Raw genomic sequence first — 20898 nt, 5'->3', positions numbered from 1 at the left:
GTTCTCTCTCTCTTACTTACTCATTATAACCTTTCCAATAACTCCACTATGTGCTGTAATTTCTGACAACAGCACTATAGGGGCTGTAAATTCACTCCTATTTGCAAGTTTTATATTTCCCCGGGAAGCTACTAAGCAAAGGAACCTCATAGCATGCTACTGCCCAAGAATTAGGGCTTGGAAACCCTAATTTCAGAATTGCAAATTCTTCAATAGGTCCTATTTTTGAAGGGTTTTTTGGCATATATGCTATGACTTATGCCACTTATGATATGAGTAGTGCCACATGTGAACACAGGCTAACCAAGGGCACTTTTCTCCCTTTGGGTTTTCCCCTTGGATATTAGGTGTGAAAGGACACCACACTTATGTGTATTTTGATATTGTGGAGTCAACTCACTTGCTCCACATCTTTGTATCCTATCTACTTTGAGTAGCAATCACCATCTCTCTCTCACTCTCTTGAGAGCTTGCTGCTGTGTACATGTGTGTGTGTGTGTGTGTGTGTGTGTGTGAAATCTTCCCCTGAGGCACAATCTAAAGGTGCTTCTGCATCCACATCAACAACTGGACTAAATAAAGGTAAAGGGAAGCAGTCTCAAATGCCAAATGTTCCTGCTTCCCCGAACATCAAAGACAAGGGCAAAGAGAAGCTTCCTGCTACTCAGGCGTGGATAGTACCCAAGAAAATTGTCAAAGCACGTACTCTACCATCTTCTCGCAATTATGTGCCCCCCTTGAAGAATGTTGTTCAGCAAAAATTGCCTTGTAATGATAACTCTTCCTTGGCTCAGGCCTGGGATAAAGTTGTTCGATCCTATAAGGAAGTAGTTACAGGGGGCACTGCTTCAACATCGGAAGGCCATCACTTGTTTCCTCCACATTCGAGTTTTGATTTGGCAGCTGATGTTTCCGCGACAGATGCGGATGTGCCCATGGGCACGAGTTCTTAAGCTTTCTGTTGGTTTTCTCGCCCACTGTATATACCATTTAAGATGCATAGTTCTATACATTGCATTTCATATAATGTGCGCGGATTATGCAATCAGGATAAATGGAGGCTAATCTGGCACTATGTACATACTTGCAAGGCAGATATTGTTGTTCTTCAAGAGCATAATCAGCATAATTTTGCCGGGCAAACTTCCTATTTTGCGGGATATTGGATAGCTTATGCAGGATCCGCTGGATACTCTGGAGTGCTGATGCTTGTTCGCCATGAATTATTTCCCATATTGGTATTCAATGATCCAGCTGGCAGATGGATGGTAGTTCAATGTATTATCAATGGGGAAGTTTTTGAGTTTGGTGGTGTGTATGCATACACAGCCTCTACTGACAGGGCTCGTTTGTGGCATGCCATCTCCTCTTATTGTTGGCGTTCTAATGCATTTCTTTGTGGCGATTTTAATAATGCTCCAAATCATGTGGATAATACTACTGGACATTCTCACATGCTTCATGTGGAACGACAAGCTTGGGATCTCTTTCAGCACACATGTAATGCCTTGGATTTGTGGCCTCTGTTGCAAGCCAATGATCCAGGATTCACATTTCAACATAACGCTCGATCAATGTATCGTGCTCGTCTGGACCGATGGTATCTCTTTCAGATGCAGCAGTATGATGATTTTGTATGTGATATGTGGATTGATTACTCCTTGTGTCTCTCGGATCATGCTCCGATATGCTTGAAAATACAATTTGGTTCATGTTCTGCCAATGATTCATTAACTAGAAAGAGACTTCTGCATGTCAATTATGCTTATCTTAAGCATGAGGTTTTTCGCAATCTGATTGTGAATATTATCTCGCCATTGATCTCTCAAATGCATGTTGATATGGACACAGCATGGTTTCGTTTTGTTATGCGGGTTCAATGTGTGATCCAGGATTATGGCAGACACTATTTATCGCATTTCAGAGAGCAAGTTCAACAGGCCAAAGGCACTTGTCAAAGTTTGATGCATCTGGCTAACACTTCATCTCTTACTGAAATCCAGATGACAGAGTTACTTTCTGCTCGTGCTTTGTTGCATCGTAATGATGAGAGAAAATTGGCAAAGTGGCAGACTAGAGCTCGCCAAAAGGCTATAGCGGATAAAGGATGCACTTCTAAACAATTCTTTCGTCATTTACATCTTTCTAGGCAGTCTCAAACTATTAAGAGGATTAAACTCCCGACTGGTGATTGGACTACCTCTCGTGTGGGGCTTGCACGGGCCATGGAATCTCATTATGGCAAGATTTTTGAGGCCTCTTCTCTCACGCAGGAAGGTCGAGAAGCTCGTCGCTTGTTTTTATCTCAAGTTGCACCGATTTTATCGGCGCACCAGGCTCAACTTTTGGAAGCCGCCTTCACGGAGACAGAATTGTATGCCAGTTTGTGTGATTTGGGCCGTTGGAAATCTCCTGGTTGGGATGGCCTTACTGTAGAATTTTTCTTGTCGTTTTGGCACTACCTGGATCAGCCACTATTGTTAATGATAAACAGGGCATGGGAGCAACAGGTTTTGCCTTCATCTTGGAAAGAAGGCTTGCTCAAGTTGATTCCAAAGCAAGCACTTTGTGAAGAGTTCTCGCAATGGAGGCCGATTACGCTCATGCCTGTGGTTTATAAATTGCTGGCTAAAATGCTTGTCAATAGACTTAAAGGGTTTTTGCATGATGGTTTGCATCCATCTCAGTATGGCTTCATTCCACGAAGGCAAATTACTGATAATCTAGCAAATGTCATCATTGGCATGGAGTATGCGAAATACACTCGACAAGATGTATTGGTCATGCAGGTTGACATTGAAAAGGCATTTGACACTGTTCTTTGGGATTACATTGCAGATACCATGCTTCGGCTGGGATTTGGGCCTAAGCTATCCTCTGTGGTTTATTTCTTGTATGCTGACAGTACCTCTGCCGGTTTGTTGGATGGTTTTCTCACAGATCCTTGGCATTTGGGACGTTCAGTAAGGCAAGGTTGTCCTCTCAGTGCTTTGCTTTATGCGATTGCTACTCATCCCCTGCTTATGTATTTGGAATCTTTGACTTCGTCTGGAAGATTGCAGGGCTTGAAATTACCCTCTGGGAAACATTTTATTGCGCAAGCTTATGCAGATGATTCTCTCTTTATGCCTCGCAATCACCAAGATGATGTGGAACAAATTATGCACACTCTTCATTTGTTTGGATTGGCAGCAGGCCTCAAAGTGAATTTTCGTAAATCCAAACTATTGGCTCTGACTGAATATGATTGGCATAAGCTGCTTTGGCCAGGCGAACTTGTTCCTCCGAACATTATAGTTCGTCATTTGGGTTATCCGCTGGGTTGGACTGTATCGGCTACACGGAAATTGGATTGGGTAGCCGAGCGCTTGCACTCCAAGTTACATTATTGGAAGTTGTCCACTTGGCCGCTTCATGTGCGTCTTAGAATTGTGCAATGCATTCTTGTAGCTTATGTGCAGTTTTATCTACCTTTGCTATATTGGTCTCAATCCCGCTTGAAGTCCCTTATGTCAAGTATATTGGCGCATTTCTGGCGCACTTCATCTCGTGGAAAGGGCCTCAGATTGTTATCCATGGACAAGTTATGCTCTCCTAAGCGCCTTGGAGGCTTGAATATTTTGGATTTGAGACGTCATGTTTTGGCCAGGAAAGCTATGCTTTTGCCGGTTTTGTTGGATCAGCAGCAACCCTGGACTCTCATGGTGTCCCATTTGTGTCGGCATATTGTCACGCCATTCTATGGTCATTGGCAACCCACATACTGGGATCTTATATGTGGAAAACTTGAAGGACACATTCCGGGATGTCCTTTCACTTCTTCTCTCATTATTGATTGGAAGGAAGTTACTTCACATATGATATGGCATGGTTCCCGATCTTTGATGGGCAATTCCCTGCGGCTAGAGAGTTTGCATTGGAGTCGTGTATTTTCTTCCACTTTGGTTGACCGTTCACCTCGTCAGGCATATTTTCTATCTCAAAAAGGAATTTGTCAGATACATCAGGTGGTGGATGACACTGGTCAGGTTCTTTCCTTCTCTGTTGCGGCGGATCGTTTTCAATTGGGATCCCATTATTCTCATCTTTGGACAGAAATTCAGCGGATGATTGCTGATATTTCTCCTTTACCTCGCTTGAATGTGGATTCCCGTCTATCTGATTGGAATCTTGGAACCACTCCTATGAAATGTATTTCAGCTGGGACAGTTTATGCCCTCTTGCAATCGGATGCATGGATAGTCAGACATGGTAATCAGCTATGGTCTCTCTCCAAATCTTCAATGTGGTGGAAACATACATTGTTTCGCATTTGGAAAAGTCATCTGCCTCTTAAAGAACGCCTGTTCTTGTGGCGCTGTTTGGTTGGTGCTCTTCCTGTTGGTAGCTTGTTACATGCACGTCATATTGCGCCTTCACGTTGTGTCCGATGTAAAGCTACTGAGGAGACTGTCCCACATTTACTATGGGGCTGCGTATGCTCCAGATTGTTCATTCGCCGGGTCTCAACTGCTCTTCGCCTTCGTTTCCCTTCGGGCATTTTTCACAGATGCTTTTGGCTTTTTGGGGTGTTACAAGCATCACAGTCTCAGTTTGCAGTATTTTTCAGCTGGGTCCGATTCTGGGTATTTTGGACCATATGGCATGTTCGGAACAACCTCATGTTCCAAGCCAATGACATTGTTCCCTTCCATTACTTCAAGTTCTCGCTTGGTCACGCGCTTCATTTTGCTTATGATGCTGGGGACATCACTCTTGATGCTTATAGGATTTACTTTGATTGCTTCTAGGTGGTGAAGCCTATAGTTACTCCTCTTTTTCTGGGTTTTCCTCGCTTAGAGGTTTCCCACTTGTAAATAAAAAGTGTGATCTTTTTGGTGGGTTTTCCTCGTTTTGAGGTTTCCCACCTGTAATTAATGACATTAAGCTTTACAAAAAAAAAAAAAGTGTGTGTGTGTGTGTGTGTGTGTGTGTTCTCGTGTGTGTATGTGTGAGTGAGACCGTGTGTGGTGAGGTCGTGAGAGAGAGCACCCTGCCGCCTGCCTTCAAGACGTCGACAGAGGATACCCGCTGCAAGCTCTGCCCTGCTAAACGCGGCCTGCAGCATCCGACCATCGTCTCCCAGACTGACGCTCATCATCCTCCCTGCTCCTCGTCTGTCTGTCGCACCTGTGCTGCCCTCTTTCACTGTTTACGCTTCTGTTTTCTGCCTCACAGTTTTTTTGTTCCAGTTTTTCTCCTTTTCTGTTCTGCACTCTGACCGCCAAATAGCCCTCAATCTTCCTCCCCTATCTGTCCACGTACCTGCGTATCCACTTCTGCTGATTCTGCCCTCTGCTCGAATTCTCTGTCAATATCTCATCTGCCTCCTTCGACAACCTTTCTCTCCTTTTCCTGCGTGCTTTGATTATGGCTCAAGGAATGGACGTCTGTACATATGCCAGGAAAGAAAGAAATACAGATGCGAAACGTCGCTTATCAGAGCCTCCTTTGTTGCAGGAAGAATCTACATCAGAAGCTCAATATGTATATGACACTCTTAAAGATGACTTCCAGCAGTCTCGCCAAGAATGGGGCAAACCCATTCCAGAGGTCACCTATAAGTTGAAATTGCCGTCCATTGTGAATCCCCTCAGGAAGCTCTCTCAAAGTGCGGTCATAATATTCTTTCCAGGAAGAATTCCCGCAGCCAGTGATGTTGCACAATGGATCAAATCCATCCTTGGAGGATGCTTTGTAGAAGGAGTATACTTTGCTTCCAGAGGTTTTTATGAGGTGCATCTATCAGATGCTTCATGCAAACAGAGGCTTCTTGAGTTTTCTCCGCTGTTTTATGGGAGGCAAATGGTGCATGCTATGCCCTGGTCCCCCAACAAGGATTACCAAAGCCTGATACGGCACCACTGCCCAGTATGGGTTGAGGTTGCAAACTTTCCGGATTATATGCGTGAAGAGTTGCCTGGCCTGGCTGCCACTTTGGGACAGGTTATTTGTCCTCCACGCCCCATGGGAAACCGTAACAGATTCTGTATACTTTGGGACACTGATATACCTACCCCTCCTTCTATTGCAGTCGAAGTTGAGGGGGTGCAATTGGGCAAAAAGTATTTTGAATTGAAGTGGGGTGTGTTTGCAGGTGCTTGTTTTACCTGTCACAAGTTTGGGCATCTAGCTTCTGAATGCCCGATGGTTCTCCATCAGCCCCCTCCAAATGCTTTGCCACCTCAGCCCCGGGAAAAGAATGAGAATTTGCAAGCTAAGGCAGCAAATACAAATGCAGCCAAGAATGCAAAATCAGCTAATCAGGTGCACTTGCTTGTTGGAAAAGGAAAAGATAAAGGGAAAGAGAAGCTGAATGAATCTGTGGGAATTGATCAGGATGGTTTCCAACAACCTAAGAAGGTAGTTGTTCTGAAGCAACGCCCTCTTCAATCTCGTCAATGGGATGCTTCTTCTCCTTCGCCAGGACAGACTTCTACTTCAGCCTCCGCCCCTGTCCTTCAAAATTGGGTGGGGGTCTTGAAGAAAGGCATCCCCATATGTGATTCAGAGGAGGGGGAAAATGCTATGTCCTACATGAGTAGTGAAGGCATGCAGCCTATGCAGGCAGAGGCTTAGCCTCTTTGAAGTTCTCCTTTCATCCTCACTTTTTTGTACATACCCCTTTTATGCTTCAAACACTTAAGTGCTTTACATATAATGTACAGAGCCTCTGCAATGTTTCAAAGTGGAGGCTTCTATGGAATTATGTACATAAAATGCAGCCAGATATTGTTTGTTTGCAAGAGCACAATCAGCACTCCATGGCTGGACATCATGGCTTTTTGCATGGTTATGATATATATTATGCTGGTACCGCTACCTATTCAGGTGTATGCATACTGGTGAGACATGAGTTGGAGCCTCATTTGGCCTTCAATGACAGCAGTGGCAGATGGATTGTCATACAATGTAATGTCAATGGTGATATTTTTGAGTTTGCATCAGTGTATGCCTCCCAGACCTCGGCCATGAGGGCCACATTGTGGGACTCTATATGTAGATATCCATGGAGATCCAATGCATTCATCTGTGGGGATTTTAATAATTCGCCTCTGCCTAGGGATAACACCACAAAACGGTCTCATATGCTATCTTTGGAAAGGCAGAAATGGGATGACATGCTTCTCTCTGTGCAGGCTGAAGATTTATGGCTACTTCTTCAAGGGTCGGTCCCTGGATATACCTTTCACCATAATGCACTTACCACATATTGGGCAAGGCTGGACAGATGGTATCTGTTTTATCCACAACAATTTGCAGATTTCAGCCCTCATCTACTGATAGATTTCTCATTGGGATTGTCAGACCATGCTCCATTGTGGATGAATTTACAGCTTGGCATGCCTCTGGATGATTTGCCACTTTTCCCGAGTAGATTGTTGCATGTTAACAGCGCATATTTTCAGCACATATATTTCCGGCAGATGATTAAATTTGCTATTCATCCTTTGCTATTGCATGCCCAGGAGGACATGAATTTTGCTTGGGACAGCTTTGTCTCTCGTATGCAAAATGTCATTAGGGAGTATGGCAAGTGGCATATGACTGAATGGAGGAATGAGATTAGGGGGGCAAAAGAGACAGTGCAACAATTGACTGAGTTTTCCCAATCTAGGCCACTTACGGATTCAGAAAAGGATTACCTATCACGTGCTCAATCAAAACTTTCTGCTAATGATAAGAGGAAATTGCACAAATGGCAGATAAGGGCGAGAATGAAGCCTCTCATGGACAAGGGCTGCTCATCAAAAGCTTTCTTTCAGGGGTTGCATGCTACTCGAAAGAAAAACTCATGCTTGAGGGTTAGGAAGTTGGATGGTTCTTGGACTCATTCTTTTTTGGATCTCCAAGATGAATGCCACAACTATTTTCAGAAATTATTCTCTGCTCCTCCTTTCCCATCTAATCAAGTGATTGATGCAAGGACTGAGTTACTCCAATATGTTTCTGCAATAGTTGAGCCGGATAATGCTCTTGCTTTGGAGAGACCTTTTACTCACACAGAACTGGATAATGCATTGTTCCACCTCAGTAAATATAAGTCCCCTGGCTGGGATGGCCTTACGGTGGAATTCTACATTTCTTTTTGGGATGATTTGAAAGAGGTCCTCTTGAGAATGATCAAACTTATTGCCAAAATGTTAGTGCATAGGCTTCATGGTATACTCCATGCAGGTCTTCACCCTCATCAGTATGGGTTTCTGCCGCGAAGACAAATCCATGATAATATATCCAATGCCTTGACTGCAATTGAATATGCTAAGTATTCTCGTCAGGATGTGTTGATATTGCAGGTGGATATTGCTAAGGCATTTGACAATGTTCAATGGGATTTCATTTCTCAGATTATGACAAAGCTGGGCTTTGGTCCCAAGATGGCAAATGCTGTTTATTGGCTATACTCTGACGCTACTGCTCAATGCATTCTTGGGGGCCATTTGTCTCGATCATGGATATTGGGTCGATCGGTTAGACAGGGCTGTCCTCTTAGTGCTCTCTTCTATGCAATTGCCACTCATCCTCTGTTGATGTATCTTGATCATCTAACAGACTCAGGACAGATGACTGGTCTTAAAATCCCAGGGGCTAAACCTTTCTTGGCACAAGCATATGCAGATGATTCCTTCTTTATGCCACAGAATTCTCCTACGGAACTTTGCAAGCTTATGGCCACTCTCTCATTATATGGACAGGCAGCTGGATTGCATATTAATTTTGATAAATCTAAATTGATACCCCTGAAAGAATGTGATTGGCATTCTATTCTTTGGCCGGGGCAGGTGGTGCATTCCAGAGAAGTGGTCAGACATTTGGGATATCCCATTGGATGGCATATCTCAAGAAAGCAGCAACTAAAATGGATTTTCCAAAAACTCCATCGTAAGCTGGAATACTGGAAGATATCTACTTGGCCTCTTCATGTCAGGCTCAGAATTGTGCAATCCATAGTGATGTCTTATGTTCAGTTCTATTTGCCTTTATTGCATTGGTCCTCCAGGGATATTTCAGCCTTTATGTCTCAAGCTATGGAGATATTATGGAAGACAAAATCTGCTGTTAAAGCTTTGAGACTGATGAAGATGGAAATGGTGTGTTCCCCAAAGATGCATGGTGGACTCAATATTCTCAATATAAGATATCATGTACTTGCAAGGAAGGCTACTATGTTGCACACTTTCTTCTGCCAACAACAGCCATGGACTTGTATGTTAGCGTCCATGTGTGTCAACATGAGGACTTTAGCTTATGGCCATTGGATTACGGATCATTGGGAGGTTGTTATTGGGAGATTTCAAGGCAGGATACCTGGCTGTCCTTTTTCCACTGCCTTAATACTTGACTGGAAACAAGTTCTCTCTAAGGTCAAGTGGGCTCCTCGTAATTGCTTGGGGATGAACTCCATGAGGAAGGAAAGTATTCATTGGAGTGCCATTTTTGACACTCCACTTGCCTTGCAGGAACCTGTTCGGGCATACAATCTTATGAAACTGGGAATTAGGTACATACATGATGTGGTGGATGATCGAGGATATGTCTTATCCTTTCCTCGGGCCACTGCTACATATGCATTGGGAATGCATCATAGGCCAATATGGAAGAAAATTGCTGAAATATTGCTTCCTTTTTTACCTATTCCAACTATGGCTGACACAGACAGGCTCATGGATTGGCAATTGTGCTCATCTACTGCAAGCACTCATCCTGTTCCCCTTCCAGCCTTGACCTCCATCAAAGCTTATAGGATTCTTCAGCCTCCCCCATGGATTCAGCAACATGCCAATTCTTTGTGGCATATGAGAAAGCCTCTCTCTTGGTGGCGGAAGAATCTCCGCATGTTATGGAAGTGTAAAATGCCACTGAAGCAAAGACTCTTTCTTTGGAGATGTTTGACAGGCACATTACCAGTTGGGGTCACACTTGCCAAACGTCACATTGCACCATCCACATGTCTAAGATGTTCAGCTCCCTCAGAAACCTTTCTTCATCTGCTGTGGCAATGTCCTTGTTCCAGGACCCTCCTCACCAGAATTTCAGGCTATCTTCGGCTCCGATTCCCGAGTCACAGATTTGGGAAACATTTTTGGCTCTTTGGCAGATTATTGCAGTCTTTGTCCCAATACTCACTATTTCTTTTCTGGGTGAGATATTGGGCTCTTTGGACAATTTGGAGTGAGCACAACATGGCATACTTGGGTAGGCTGAATCAACAGTCATATGAATTCTTCAGAGCCTCATTGCGGCAATCCTTATATGATGCCTGCCATGAGGGTGATATGGATGCTTCTTGCATAGAGCTCTTCTGTTTATGTTTCTGACATTTGGGTTCCTCTCCTTTATGGAGATCTCCCATCTTTGTAAATTTGTGAACATATAAATATACTGCACTAGACATTACCAAAAAAAAAGTATGTGTGAGTGAGAGACCTGCGACCTGCTCGCTTCTGTCTTGCAACCTGTTCGCTTCTGGCCTGCAACCTGCTCGCTTCTGTCTTGCGACTTGCTCGCTTCTCACTTGCCCGCTTCTCAACTGCGTACTGCTTGCCTACGTAAGCTTCTCGTTTGTGTGTCCTGATTTGACTGTGTGAACTGCAGATCCAGCCCTTCTTTGCATTTATCAGATGCTTCGTGCAAGCAGAGGCTTCTTGAATTGTCTCCCCTGTTTTACGGAAAGCAGATGGTACATGCTCTGCCCTGGTCCCCAAACAAGGATTATCAAAGTCTTATACGACATCATTGTCTTGTATAGGTTGAGGTTGTTAACTTCCCGGACTATATGCGTGAAGAGTTGCTTGGCCTGGCTGCTTCTTTGGGACAGGTCATTTGTCCTCCACGCCCCATGGGAAACCGTAACAGGTTCTGCATTCTCTGGGACACTGATACTGTAAGGTTTCCCCCTTCCAAAAATAGGGGAAACACTTAAGATAGTCCACTAAGTCTTATCTTAGAGGAAAATTTCCTACTCATCGACACCTTGGCCATGCAGAGATTCAAGGATACGATTCATAGGTAAGACCTAGTTCTATCCCGCAGGGGGAGCGTGGTCTTCTAAAAATCAAATCACCCATAGGGTAATTGATCATAAATTGGGCAACTACAAGACTTGATTTCTAGAGGCAACGCTTTTTTCCTCATCCATGCAAGGCACAGCCGCTGGCCTAGTCTTCTAGAATAGAGTTGCCCAAGAACCTATTTATCTAGCGTAGGGCTTTCACTTAATCTGTTGGAAAGCTACCCGACTAATCGGGTCCACCCGTCCGTAGGATGGTGCCGTCGGGGCATTCCATCCTCCCACTTTCCACCCTACTCACGCGTCAATTTGTTTTCTAATTAATCCTACCACACTGTTTGACATAAAAAAACATGTTCCTTAATTAAGGTCCTTTTCACAAGGTTTGTTAAAACAGCCTTTTTACACAATACAATAATGCCAAGACAAGATTTATAAAAAAAAGTTTATACATGAATCAATTTCATACAAGCCAAACTGGTTCTCTTATTCTTTTCCTTTATACCGCCGATGATCTAGAATTCGGCCTTCCAGCCTCCACATGCTGGGCAAAACCCTACGGGACCATACACCTCATCGTCGGCCGCTGGCGAGGACTCAAGCCGGCCTGTCGCCCTCTCAGGCTCCATCGCTCGATCCTCCCGCCCCTCAGAGGGATGTCTGCGCACTAGGGTGGGCTAATTCACCGCACTAGCTTGGGCCCTCAGAACTAGGCAGCATCACAATCACTCGTCTCAATCGGCAAACCTCATTCTCCCAATGATATGAGGGATACCATGGGCCAACTCCGGGCCTTACTAACGTCTCCGCCGTCCGGCTACACAAGCACAAGAACGGGGCAGCGTCAAGGCAGGGAGAAGTTGTACCTGTACCTTAATTTAACCAAGGTAACAATCCATTTATTCACTAAATCATAGGACTAGGATCCATGTCACCTTCTTTAAGAAAACAATCCTTTTCACAAAGATTTTAGCATTTCAACTTGAGATTGCGATAAGACATTCTTTATTAAGGCATATGCTATTGCTTAAAAGAATACAAACTTTAAATAGTAAATTAATCAAATAGATCACTATTAACAATTAATAGAGAAGCCGGGGCCATACCTCAACCCCTAAGAATGATATATAATTGAAAAACAAAATATGTATATACCTTATAGAAATTTGTCGTTTATCGTTGTCTTTGCTCGTATTAACAAGAGCTTTAGAACTTGACATATGAGAATAGAGTCTTCTAATACCTTGTCTTTTGATTGAAATCATCCAATAATCTCCAAGCTTTATCTCCTCTTACTCATACTGTGACTCTTCTCTCTTTCTAAGGTCTATGACAAAATAGCCTTCTTCTCTTACAGGGCTACGGGATACTATTCTTTCTCTAAAAGAAAAGCTATGGAGTTTTGGTCTCTTCCTCCGAAAGACCATAGCAATCTAAGCTTCTTTTCTAAGATATTAGATAAGAATGAAGGGATATATACATCTCAAACTCTAGGATTACCTTGAGGCTACTTTGCTGCCTTCTCACAGTTTTCTCTGTGTAGAGACCCTGACAGAAACAGCAAATTGTTTCGGCCATAACTCTCTGATAAAAACTGAGAATATAGTCATATAACCAGTCAAAAGAACGGGAAGGCATCTGGTCTACAAGCCAACGCGGGTAGAATAGGCAAAAACGTCTGTATATAGCCACAAACGCACCATCTTTAGAAACGCGTTGTTTTTCCACATTTTTAGTATGCATGGACTCTAAATGTGTAAAAAGTACTCTAAATATGACCTCTTATCACCTAAATTCGAAATTCTATTTTTGGGGATACTTATCTCTTAATAGAACTATTCTTATGTTCTTATTTCTTTTAGGATTTTTGGAGCTAATATTTTTATTCTAACACTTTTCTAATGTTTCTAGCCTTGTTGTCTCACTCTTCTCTAATTACACTCTCATTCCTTATTGAAATCTATATTAAAAGAGACATATACATACATGGCTTGGGAGGGACCTTACAGATACACCTACCCCTCCTTCTATTGCAGTGGAAGTTGAGGGAGTGCAATTGGGAAAAAAGTATTTTGAATTGAAGTGGAGTGTGTTTGCAGGAGCTTGTTTTGCTTGCCACAAGTTTGGGCATCTAGCCTCTGAATGCCCAATGGTTCTGCATCAGCCCCCTCCCAATGCCTTGCCGCCCTAGACACAGGAAAAGAATGAGAATTTGCAAGCTAAGACAGCAAATAGAAATGGAGCAAAGAATGCCAAACCAATCAATCAGGTGCAGTCACTTACTGGAAAAGGAAAAGATAAAGGAAAAGAGAAGATGAAGGAATCTGCGGGGATTGATCAGGATGGTTTTCAACAACCTAAGAAGGTGGTTGTATTGAAGCAACGCCCCCTTCAATCTCGTCAATGGGATGCTTCTTCTCCCTTACCAGGACAGGCTTCTACTTCAGCTCCTATCCTTCAAAATTGGGTGGGGGTTTTGAAGAAGGGCATCCCCATATGTGATTCAGAAGAAGGGGATAATGCTATGTCTTTCATGGGTCATGATGGAATGCAGCCCATGCAGGCAGAGGCTTTGACTCTCTGATGTCTTGTTTTTATATCTGATACTTTGCTGTATATACCTCTTTCATGCCTCAAACACTTAAGTGCTTTACCTACAATGTAGAGAGCCTCTGCAATGTCTCAAAGTGGAGGCTTTTATGGAATTATGTACATAAAATGCAGCCAGATATTGTTTGTTTGCAAGAGCATAATCAACACTCCATGGTTGGTCATCATGTTTATTTTGGCGGTTATGATATATATTATGCTGGTACCACTACCTACTCAGGTGTATGCATACTAGTTAGACATGAGCTGTTCTATCTTCTTCTCTTCTCTACAACTATATAACCGAAAAGATAAGAGTACATACTATAAGGGAAAGTACTCTCCTACAATAATATACAATGGTCGGTCCATAGTATGAACTTGACTATATGAGCTGGCGCTATAACTACGCCGTAACTCTTGTACTCCAAAGTGACTGTCACACAGCCTGTCATCCACTAGTGACATATCAACCATAAACTCACCAACCATGCCAATGGCATAAGTGCAGAAGCTACAACCCAAGTGGGTCACTTATGTCCGTAGCACTAGTTAAGCTCGATATTTCAACACTCCCCCTCAAGCTCAACTCCACACATTGCACTCCAAGTAAGCTCCTAAACTTGTGGAGCTTCTTTGTGCCCAATGCCTTCGTAAAGATGTTAGCCACCTGATCCTCTATGGTGACATATACCAGATCTACATTACCTATTAGAACCTTCTCCCTCTCAAAAAGTGATAATGCACCTCAATGTGCTTCGTGCTAGCATGGTATACTGGGTTATTGGCCAACTGTATGCTACTCATGTCCTCACAATAAATGACAATTGCTCTATCCATGGGCTCACCCATATCAGCAAGTAGCTTCTGGAACCAAGCTACCTCACAAGCTGCCATAGCAGCGCCCCTCTACTCTGCCTCTGTACTTGACAAAGCAATTATTGGTTGTTTCTGACTGCTCCAACTCACAAGAGCACTCCCAAATGAAAATTTAAAGCCACTGGTAGACCTCTTGTCCACGATACTACTAGCCCAATCAGCATCTGTGTACCCATGTAGCTGTATCTCTGTACCAGCCTCGTAGAAAAGTCCATAATCAATTGTGTACTTTATGTACCTGAGAATAAGTCTAGCCATATCCAAGTGTGGCTTTCTAGGGGGCCTTCATAAACTGACTCATAAGTCCAAGAACATAGCTCAAGTTTGGCCCAGTAATGGTCATGTAGATTGTCACGAACCTGTGTTTTTCTCTGGACAGTATGCAGGTGTGCACGGGGACATGGAGGACAGTGTGAATGGCATCAGTTTGGAGTTGAAAATGAAACCCATGTGTGGACAACCCCAAGTGTGAAGGGGACAGAGATTTAAAATTTAAAAAGGTTTTATAACCTTTGGTGGCCAAAAATTAAAGTTATAAAGGTTTTAAAACCTTGGGAGGCCCCTAGGTAATTTTGAGAGGCTGGGCTTTTCGTGTGAGAAGGCAGTCGGGCAGGGGCTGAACAACACGTGAGGATTTTTCTCTTGTGATGGTCGGCTGCAGCTACACGTAGAGGAGCTTTCACCCATGAGAAGACTGGTGCGCAGGGGCTGAACAGTGCGTGGGTCTCTCCCTCTCTTTGGTGAAAAGCTGCGCAGGTCTGCAGGAGGACAGGAGGTGGGCTGGATTGGCAGCAACATGTGCTCTCTCTCTGTCTAGCGACTGTTGGGCTGCAGGACAGGAGGTGGGCTGGACTGAAGGTGTGCTTCAGGGCTGCAGCAGAGGAGGGTGTGCGTTTTCTCTCTCTGGAAAGAGGCTGCGCTGCAGTACATACAGGGCCGGCTGAATCTCTCTCTCTCTCTCTGTGGCGACTGTCAGCTTGGATTGCACGTGGCTGGACTGCACGTGGGCTGAATAGAGGGTCGAACGTCAAGTTGTCGGGCTGTTTGCAGGTGGCGCACAGAAGCTGAACTGCACGTGGGGGCTCTCCCTTACTTGCTACAAGTTGGGCTGCGTGCTGGAGGGGCACACATGCTTATGGAGGGGCTGGCGGCTGAAAAGACAGGCCACCTGCTGAAGAGCACATGGGGCTTTCTTATCTTGCCAAAGTTAGCTGTACGCTGGGGGCCTCCACACACCTTTGGAAGACTGGTCGGGGAGTTTACTGGCGGCTAGGACCGCAGCAGGGATTGCTTGCGCAGATGGTCATAGGGCTAGTCCGCAGGAGGATAACACTGGAGAAGACCATGCAGACCTTTGGCAGTGCATAGGAGACTCCAGTTGGACTGTAGTGTACAGGTCCTTTCACCCATAGGTAGCTGTTGGACAGAGGTGCACAAGTGTGCTGGTCCTCCTTGCAACAGGGACTGTTTTTGAGATTGTTTATGGGCTGTTTTTGTTTGGTTGCAAATTCAGCTATGTACTTGGGTTTCCGGCTGCAAGTGCAGGTCACTTGGTTATGTTTCTTGGCATGGGAGTGATGCAAGCTCGCATGGCTGCGTGCTCATGGAGCAGATTGTTTTCTTCCTGCTAGAAAGGAACAAAGGGACCTACAGTTATGGGCATCTCTATGTTTCCAGATGTTTCATGAGGGAACAGGTAACTAGATGTATGCCGTTGTTGGCACTGTTGTTGATTGGTGCCATGAATGGTTCTGTATGAAAACAGGACAGAAGTTTCAAAGGGAAACAGGCCTAAGGGTTTCATGTGGAAACAGGTCGTATGTTTCTCGAGGAAACATGTATTTGGATTTCTCCAGAAGATAGGTCACATGCAGGTAGAAGGTACAGGAATGGACACATGTTTGGTACAGCCTTGCTACTGATTGGGCAGGGGACAGGGAATCCATGACAGAGATGGATAGTACCCTTGGAAGGTAGAAAGGGTTGGTACAGGTGTGTCGACTGTATGGTATGCTGTGCTGTGATACGAGTTCTCTTTTGAGAGACAGTTTGGGAGCCTGTGTTATGATGCATAAGCACTGGATGTGTCAGGGTGTGATGCTGTTCATAGTGTGAGAGGCTATGGATGGTTGTGGCAGCCCTGATCATGGGAGAAGGGCATCCAAAACCTGCTTGCACTCCACCCAAGTGGTAATATAAGCACAAGTCCTCGATGAAGCATAGTAGATCACCACTGCTAAACATAGAAAGAAACTGTCTTCCGAACCCATGAAGCCTCTATGAAGATACGACCGGTGACAAACTGTCGAATGTTTTGCACCATAACACTTCAACTGCTTCTTGTTCTCCTGGCTGACTACTGCTTGTCCTTGGTGTCTTTTCTCCTGAGCTTCATCTTCAGCTCTTGCTCTTCACCTCATATAGGCAAAGACACACAACCCTGCACTGTCTCCTGCACTTCCTTTTCGCTTTCCTCATGTTGAAGCTTTTGATGTGACAACCACAGGCTCGCCTCCTTGAGAAAGTCGACGATGTCCCGGCAACGGAACCTTGTAAACCGGCCTCAGTCTTCAGACAAAACCAAAGGGCGGTGCAAAAACAAACTTACACACAAAACACTTCAACACCTTTGAGGACCCAGAAAAGGAAAACAAACAGGGGGAGCTAGAGTGCTCCTGCAAACAGTACACGGACACCGATTGGCCCCAAAACGCAGTGGCGCCCCTTGCGGTATTTCTTCAATTGATTATAAGAGTTTTGATTACAATAAGGCTAGGAACTCAGCCGTCATAGTAGAACTCCTGAAACTTGCAAATAACCTGCATCATGGCTTCATGTCCACTCGGCATCCACAAACAAGTCCAGTCATTGTTCACATCGAAAGACTCTCTCACATTGAGTCTGCATACAGAGGATGTATGAGCAATGACTGCTCTCACTGGTTGCCATTCTTGCAACCGGGCTGAATGTCTCCTCATAGTCAATGCCATAGGTTTGTGCATAGCCCTTGGCAACCAGTCTTGCCTTATACCTGCTCCCTGAACCATCTGCGTTATGCTTGACGTTATACACCCGCTTTGCCTTCTTTTCCTTAGGCAAAGACACTAACTCCCATGTTGCATTTGCATCCAATGCTGCCATCTCCTCATTCATGGCATCTTCCCATTTTTTATTTCCAAGTGGGCTCCCACTCTTATATTTCTTTAACCATGTAAGCATAATTATGGGCTGTATATCCATCATATCTCAATTTGTCAACAGGGTACCTAACCCTCGTAGACCTGCGTACACCTGCATCACTGCCAGGTGTCTTCAAAACAGCCTTGGTTCTCCTTACACCAGGAGTAACCATAGACGGAATGGCAAGCTCCTCTCATGAAGGCTTTGCTTTGAGCCATTAGAGTCACTATCCACATATGAGTGACGTGTTAACAGAGTCACCATCCACATAGGAGTGATCTGTCATTTGAGAAATGGGGTCTTGATTTTGTGGGGCCCATTGACCCAATGGCACACCCGAGCCGGTGCAGATACATTCTCGTCGCCAATGATTATGCGACCAAATGGGTGGAAGCCCAAGCCACCAAGGATTGCACGGTTCACACGGTGAGCTATGATGTGAGGAAGCGTACAATCCATCCTTAGTGAGCTTGAGGAAGTGATCTTTGTAGAAGTGCATCTTCGGTGGAAGCTTCAAAGGTGAGATCCATGTGTAGTGGGAGAAGATGTATTTGCATCTTGCATGGGCCTATTTAAAGGCACTCACTTCAATGAAAAATCAAGCAAGCATTCCTATCATTTTGTCTACTAGTTTTAGTCGTGTTGTTTTATCTCTTACTCTCTCTCTTTGCTAAACATGCCATAGTCATGTTCCTATTCAAACCTCCATAGCTTCTCTAGCATCTCTTTTTGTACAATCCTATCCTCCCTGGGTCTTTGTATGAGCTCACCGGCTCTGAACATGAGCTTAGCTCTCCGTGTCTCCACTCTGAGGTAGTGGGACGAAACCAGTATCTGGCCAATCGCAATCCATATGGCATGGGACATGTGAACACTCAGCTAGCCCGGCTGCTAAATGATGCCATCCTCAGTGAGCGTGAGGAAGTGATCTCTGTAGAGGTGTATCTTCAGTGGGAGCTCCGAAGGTGTGATCCATGTGCAATGGGTGTAGAGGCTGAGAAAATCTAACCAGATAACCTGCTTTGTGTCCTCATGAGAGAGCTGGAGAAAAGGGGAGCCCAAACTGTACTGAAGGGGTGGGAGGCGGTCCATGCGGATGTCTCCTTTATCAAAGGGTTTTTTTATAAGTAAATTGGGTGTTAGTGGTTAATGGAGAGAATTAAGTCACAAAGCATAAGTACATTAAAAAGGATTCAGCCATCATAGGTTAAAACAAGAAAATTGTCTGGGGCATTGTATTAACCCAAAAAGAACCACAATAATTACATATAGTGGAAGGGTTGTACTGAAAGCAGTCTTATGCATCCAGTTATACATCATTTGTGTTGCCATTTCTAGGGAATTTGGTTACTGTTGCCTGAAGACTACTCAGTAATGTGCATGATATGTCTACCCATGTGTGATTATTCCAAGTCACTACTGGAAGATGTGTTGAATGGATCAAAACATAGCTGAGGGATAATGAAATTTGTCTTGCCAGGGGAAACGAAAGCTCGTGGAAGAAAGAAAAGCAGCAGAGCTAAAATGCGAACGGGTAAGAACAAAGAAACCTAATATATGTGAATCTTCTGAAGGTTTCAAAGCTAGTATTTGTTCTGTTTTGTTTTTTATTAGCTAATGCTTCCATGCTTTTGTTGTTATATGTGCAATAAGTTAGCCTCCATTGTGTTCTATGAAGTGAACATTTGAAAATTAAACCTGCTTCCGTATTGAAATGTGTGCTTAAAACACCTCAAGGTTTCTAGATGGTCTCCTTTCAGAATGGATGGTGGAAAATACTGTACAGTGAAATTCACACCTAGCTGCTGGGGCTGTCCTATTATACCTGTACCAGTGACTACTGATGGCCTTGTTTAAGCTATTCTGCTTTGATGTAAGTGTAAACATTGACATTGACTGTGTAGGACACGATTCAGTTGTGGCAAAAGAAATTTGGAGATGAACCATACTCAAAACCTAGATGTTTGGTTCAAGATTTTCCATCCTTGGAATTGGAGAATGATCTTGATCGAGCAAAAGTTCAATGTCCAGATACCAAGCTGAATACACGCGAGGGTGAAAGCTTCCTGAACCTAGTTAAACCTGAAACAGCTTCAGATACACAGGGTATTACAGGACAAAACGAAGTTGTGAATAAAAACTACACTTCAAAAGATAGTTGCATAGCCATGCATGAAGTAATACAGGTCCAGTTCTCTCCAAAGTGATACACGTCTTACTATCAGGAATCATCCTGCTGTCAACCAAAAACTAAGCCTTATTGTTGTGACTGGACATTTTGCAGAAAACAAAGTCATCAAATTTACGAAACAGTATATTGCCTGCACCAAGAGAGCATGTGTCTGTTTCTGTGAAGTTTACCCCGAAATCACTTTCTGTTAATCTCCCAGCTCGTGAGAGTAGAGGTACTATTTAGGCTTTCCTGCCTTGTGAAATACAATCAGTAAGATATTTTGGAGATATTTACTCATGAAACTAGGTTTGCTTCAAGGGTCTTGTTAGCTTTCTCTCTCTCTCTCTTTTTTTCCCCCCCGGGGAAAAGATCCTTCTATTAGTAACCAGGAAAAACAGCCATAATGGCTAAGTACAAACTCGTCCCCAAACGGGAAGCGAGAGTCCAGAAGCATAAAAGGGGAGGATGCTCTTCTCCTCTCGCTGGCTGCTCTCTAGGAGGAGAAGGAAATCTCATACAATAGGGGGAGGGAGAAACAACCACACAGGTGGTCTATAGTGCCAAGTGGGCTCTCCACCACTGTCAGTAAGAAAGGGACCGTGACACCAGATCCTCAGGAAGGCCTCCCGGCACTTCCGCATGCAGTCTGAGCCACCCTGAAGCTTCCCCCGCTAACTGCGGAGGGTATGAATGATATCAAGCCCGATGCTCCAGATGGACTGGCGGGGTGAGGGTGCCTTCAATGGCTTCGCTACATCGAACTCTCCAGATGTGCCACGCAACAATACTGCTCCCATCTCTGGCTCCGGGAGTCCAATTGTCACGATTGTGACTAACTCTCTCTTAAACTCTCCTTAATTACTCCTTAATCCCTTATTAACTGAAAGGACACCTGTGAAGGGTCACACCCTTACACATGGGTCACTATCAAAGGACATGTCTATTCATTAAAAGACACACCCCTAAGTCCAAAGGACATAACGGTTGACTCAAGAGCCACACCCCTTCCCAGGGATGTCTCTTCACT

General features: G+C 44.2%; 2 protein-coding genes across 2 annotated transcripts in view; both read left to right on the top strand.

The window, feature by feature from the left end:
• LOC147642094 (uncharacterized) overlaps window positions 1-20898 on the top strand; it is a 125851-nt gene that overhangs the window by 62804 nt on the left and 42149 nt on the right. The window contains exons 6-8 of the mRNA XM_086802851.1: window positions 19179-19232; window positions 19603-19884; window positions 19983-20103. Of these exons, the coding sequence (XP_086658977.1) occupies window positions 19179-19232; window positions 19603-19884; window positions 19983-20103 (457 nt within the window). The remainder of the gene's footprint in view (window positions 1-19178; window positions 19233-19602; window positions 19885-19982; window positions 20104-20898) is intronic.
• On the top strand, window positions 9129-10441 carry LOC147642095 (uncharacterized). Its single transcript, XM_086772138.1, has one exon. It carries the CDS (start codon window positions 9129-9131, stop codon window positions 10356-10358), a length of 1230 nt encoding a protein of 409 aa, XP_086628264.1. The 3' UTR covers window positions 10359-10441.

Source organism: Cibotium barometz, chromosome 1 (assembly GCF_041138505.1).
Source record: "Cibotium barometz isolate CiBa-2024 chromosome 1, ASM4113850v1, whole genome shotgun sequence".
NCBI classification, from domain to species: Eukaryota; Viridiplantae; Streptophyta; class Polypodiopsida; order Cyatheales; family Cibotiaceae; genus Cibotium; species Cibotium barometz.
This window is presented reverse-complemented; position numbering and strand designations above follow the sequence as displayed.

Excerpts from the sequence above, each read along its gene's own strand:
- LOC147642095 (XM_086772138.1), top strand. The coding sequence starts at position 9,129 with ATGGTGTGTTCCCCAAAGATGCATGGTGGACTCAATATTCTCAATATA.